This window comes from Octopus bimaculoides, chromosome 19 (genome assembly GCF_001194135.2).
Source record: "Octopus bimaculoides isolate UCB-OBI-ISO-001 chromosome 19, ASM119413v2, whole genome shotgun sequence".
NCBI classification, from domain to species: Eukaryota; Metazoa; Mollusca; class Cephalopoda; order Octopoda; family Octopodidae; genus Octopus; species Octopus bimaculoides.
The window spans coordinates 6,734,029-6,738,760 of NC_068999.1; the positions used below are offsets into that span (position 1 = coordinate 6,734,029).

General features: G+C 37.2%; 1 protein-coding gene across 1 annotated transcript in view; it reads right to left on the reverse strand.

Moving 5' to 3' along the window:
- Positions 1-62: 62 nt before the first annotated feature.
- LOC106878347 (methanethiol oxidase) overlaps positions 63-4,732 on the reverse strand; it is a 19,116-nt gene continuing 14,446 nt past the window's right edge. Inside the window, exons 10-11 of the mRNA XM_014927537.2 lie at positions 4,070-4,215; positions 63-707 (exon numbers count right to left, since the gene is read on the reverse strand). Of these exons, the coding sequence (XP_014783023.1) occupies positions 506-707; positions 4,070-4,215 (348 nt within the window). The 3' untranslated portion in view covers positions 63-505. The remainder of the gene's footprint in view (positions 708-4,069; positions 4,216-4,732) is intronic.

The window sequence follows — 4,732 nt, forward strand, 5'->3', positions numbered from 1 at the left end:
TTTTTTTTTTTTTTTTCTGAATTCTTTAATATAAATCAAAAATAAATAATTTATAAATGAAATTCTTGGAATTTTAAACATTTATTCATATATTTATGTAGTTTTATTCATGAGGAGGTCATAGCATCAAAAAGTCCTATCACAAGCAACCCTCATTACACTATTTCATATGTCCCCGGATTTATTAATCCAGGATTCTCACATGCCCACAAGTGAAGGGCATCTAAAGATAATCACACAGATACAAAAAAATTATTTTCAATTAGTCATGCATGATGTGGTAATCCTCTGAAAATAAACACGAATTTATTTATCAAAGAATACCTTATCATGGATTAAGATATACTTTTGGTTTTTTTTTCCCCCCCCTTCTGTTTATATTCCTTATTCTATATTCTCATAATCCTATAATTCTTTATTCTTATATTGTACTCCTCATTATATTTCATTTTGTTTGTTTGGGGGGGTGGTTAATATTTTTTCTTTTGTATGTCTTTGCTTTATTTTATAATTTGTGAGCAAGTAAACTTGGGTTTTCCTTGTCAGATAACCAAATATCTGTGCTACAGTCTCCACCAGGATAATGCATTTCATGGGCCAAAACTGGACCCTCCGGTTCCTCACGAAAATCCACGCAGAAGTCTCTGTTGAGGGTAAGGCCACCAGTGATAGTGTTGACATCAACCTGGAGCATCACAGAACCATTCCTACAGAATATAATCAGAGATTGAAACAGAGTACAAATTTAAAGAACATAACAACATAAACAAAAAAATAAAGTACCATATTTTCTGATATATAAGCCAAATTTTTCAAACCAAAAAGAACAAGGTCAACTTATACACCATGATGACTTTGGAGGACCAAAAATTCCATGTGAAATGCAGCAGGATTTGTAAAGATAGTGATGATGTTTGAATGTTTATACTACATTGCTTTGTAGACCAGAAATACATAAAAACACCATAGATGCAGAGTGCAGTCTGTTAGACTCATTTGAAGCTGACAATCCACCAGTTTCATCCCTCTGCCAATTCGTTTTTACTCCAGTTGCACCCCTCTACATATATATATAAGGATTTTGTAATGAGATAAAGAACCAAGGCTGTGTATAATATAGAACATTTATAAATAGAAGGTCTTACAGCTGTTCCCAGGATATTTATTATATCCCTTCATCGGAGACGGTGTGAGAGGATGGACACCACTTTTGCTCATAACCTATATGTGTGTGTGTATATATATATATATATATATATATATATATATACATATGTTTTATTGTGCCTGGAGAGAGTCATTCTCTTTCAGTGCCTTATTAATTAAACACACTCACCGGCGGTCTGATTGCCACTCATGAAAATAATAAGTTAATGAGTGGAAATCAGACCAGTGAGTGTGTTAAATTGATAGTGAATGATGTGATTGCAGTATAGCAAAAGCACAAGTCCTGCTACAGTTGCTGAAATGGTATCCAAGGAATTAAAAGAGGCCATTCGAAAGACCTCTGAGATAAATGGAGAAGAGGATTTAGTCAAAACATGGAAGAGAAGGGCAGCATCAGGGGAGAAATGAAAGCACATTGTGACTACATCATGGTGATGGTGGTAGCGGGCCGTGGTAGTAATAGTGATGTTGCTGTTGTTGGTGTGGTATTAGTGATGTTATTGTAGTGATAGTGTTGGTGGTGGTGGGGATAGCGTTGTTATTTTTAAGTGGTGCTGTTGTTGTTGTGGTGGGAGGGATGAAGGGGGTTGGCTGTTGTTGGTAGTGGTAGTAGTGCTGATGACAGGGAGGGAGGTGTCGTTAGTGTTGATGTTATTGTTGTTTGCGGTGATGGTGGTGGCAGTGGGGTTCATTATTCTTACTAATGGTGGTAGTAGTAGTAGTAATCGTGGTGGTGGCGATGGCTGCAGTGGTGGTGGTGGTGGTATTTGTGTCAGTTTGTAACTGGTTCACTGAGCCTCTGACAATATCTATTCTATACTGATAAGTGACCTAAAAGTTTGAAAGGGGAAAAAAAAGTAGGATTCCATAAAAAATCACCCCACCCCACACACACTATACAGAGATGGGGATGGAATCCAGTAAGAGGACACTTGCTGAAGCTACAGAATTTTTTTTTTTTTTTTTTTTTTATGAAGAGGATTAATAAATAGTTTTATTCAGACACTAACCATGTACTTGGCTTAAGTTTCCCTTTAACAGTAAAAAAAAAAAGAAAAAACAAGAGAAGAAATTAGGTCAGAAGGCCAATGTTTAGATAAAGAAACGACTGAAACAGATTTTAAGATGTTTTTCTTCACACACACTTCTCAATCTCCTGATTATACATGTTTACCCTTTGGAGGCCGAACCTGGTTTGGAGTTTCAATGACAAGAAAACAGAGCATTTTTCACAAGCTCGACAGAGGGCATGCAGTTATTTTTCAAAAGGAATTACGAAAAATTAACTAATTACCCTGCATATATAAAGCTATATATATTCTTGTAGAAAATTGAATGAACTAATACAATTTTCTTCGTCATTCGACTTTTCGGCCAATAGATTGGCCCTGTCATCCAAGAGTTAAGAAACTTGCTAATTCTCTGCTTGCATATATCAAGGCGGTGAGCTGGCAGAACCGTTAGCACGCCGGGCGAAATGCTTAATGGTATTTCGTCTGTCTTTACGTTCTGAGTTCAAATTCTGCCGAGGTCGACTTTGCTTTTCATCCTTTCGGGGCTGATAAATTAAGTACCAGTTAATTTATGTGTGTGTATGTGTCCGTGGCTCAGTAGTTAGAGCGTCAGGCTCACAATCATGAGGTAGTGAGTTCAATTCCTGGCCCAGGCTGTGTGTTATGTTCTTGAGCAAGACACTTTATTTCACGTTGCTCCAGTTCACTCAGCTGTAGAAACGAGTTGTGACATCAATGGTGCCAAGCTGTATCGGCCCCTTTGCTTTTCCCTTGGATAACATCAATGGCATGGAGAGGGGAGGCTGGTATGCAGGGGCAACTGCTGCTTTTCCATAAACAACCTTGCCCAGACATGTACCTTGGTGGGGGGGACTTTATAGGTGCAATCCCATGGTCATTGATAACAGAAGGGGGTCTTTACCCCTATATATATATATATATATTAATAGTAATGGTAAGACAACAAAAGAATGAATGAGAACTCGATATTATGTAAATAGAGGAATTTATCTGTAATATAATATGTGACAATTATTCGGTTGCCATAATAAGACTCCGAGTTTCGGATGTCAGGGCGGAAACCTGCTCCGGTATCTTGTCAGTTATCAAGGCAATCGATAACTGACGAGATGCCAGAGCAGGTTTCCACCCCGACATCTGAAACTCAGAGTCTTATTATGGCAACCGAGTAATTGTCACATATTATATTACAGATATATATATGTATATATATATATATATATATATATACTCTTTACCTTGTTTCAGTCATTTGACTGCGGCCAAGCTGGGGCACCGCCTTTTAGTTGAGCAAATCAACCCCAGGACTTATTCTTTGTAAGCCTAGTACTTATTCTATCAAACTCTTTTTGCTGAACCGTTAAGTTACGGGGACGTAAGCACACCAGCCTCGGTTGTCAAGTGAAGTTGGGGGGACAAACACAAACATATACACACATACATATATATATATATACGACAGGCTTCTTTCAGTTTCCGTCTAACAAATCCACTCACAAGGCTTTGGTCAGCCCAAGGCTATAGTAGAAGACACTTGCCCAAGGTGCCATGCAGTGGGACTGAACCCAGAACCATGTGGTTGGTAAGCAAGCTACTTACCACACAGCCACTCCTGCGCCTATATATACATACATATACATATATATATACATATATATATACATACATATATATATATATATACATATATATATATAATACACACATATTTGTGTGTGTGTGTATATATATATATATATATATATATATATATATCCTCCTCATCATTTAAGAAAGGAAGAGGAGAAGGAGAATTTACTTGCAAATTTATTACCTTTTTAATTAGTGATAATAACGGTGTTAGTTATAATAACAATAAATGAACTTACTTTGTCATTTCCGGATAAAACTGTTGATCCCAACCACTATAGAGTGAAAATGTCACATAGAGTCGTTTACCATCAAGACTCAACTGCAGCATCTGTGGGGAACCATACACTCTCTTGTTGTTGATGTACAACGGATCTGGTTGTGTCTGGCAAGGATGGGAACATAAAAGGCAAACGTAAATCAAGGAGAGAAAAATATAATTGAAATTGTTGTTGTTGTTGTTGTTTAGCCTTTCTGTCCTCCACTCAGGTTGATTAAATGGAACTGTGATCAAAAGCATTCCAGCCATGACCATCACATTTTGTTTTTCCCAGACATTGGCAGAACTTGAAATGAAAACAATCTGAAATCTCATTGATTAAACATCGGCCTAACCATGCATGCACGGAAGATGGATGTTAAATGATGATGATGATCATCATGGTGATCATGATTGTGCAACAATAAAAAAACCATTTTGGCACAAATGTGGCTGTGTGGTAAGAAGCTTGCTTCCCAACAACATGGTTCCAGGTTCCGTCCCACTGAGTAGCACCTTCAGTCAAGTGTCTTCTACTATAGCCTCGGACTGGCCAAAGACTTGCGAATGGATTTGGTAGATAGAAACTAATAGAAGCCCATCATATATATATATATATATGATTTAGAAGGTTCTATGTATA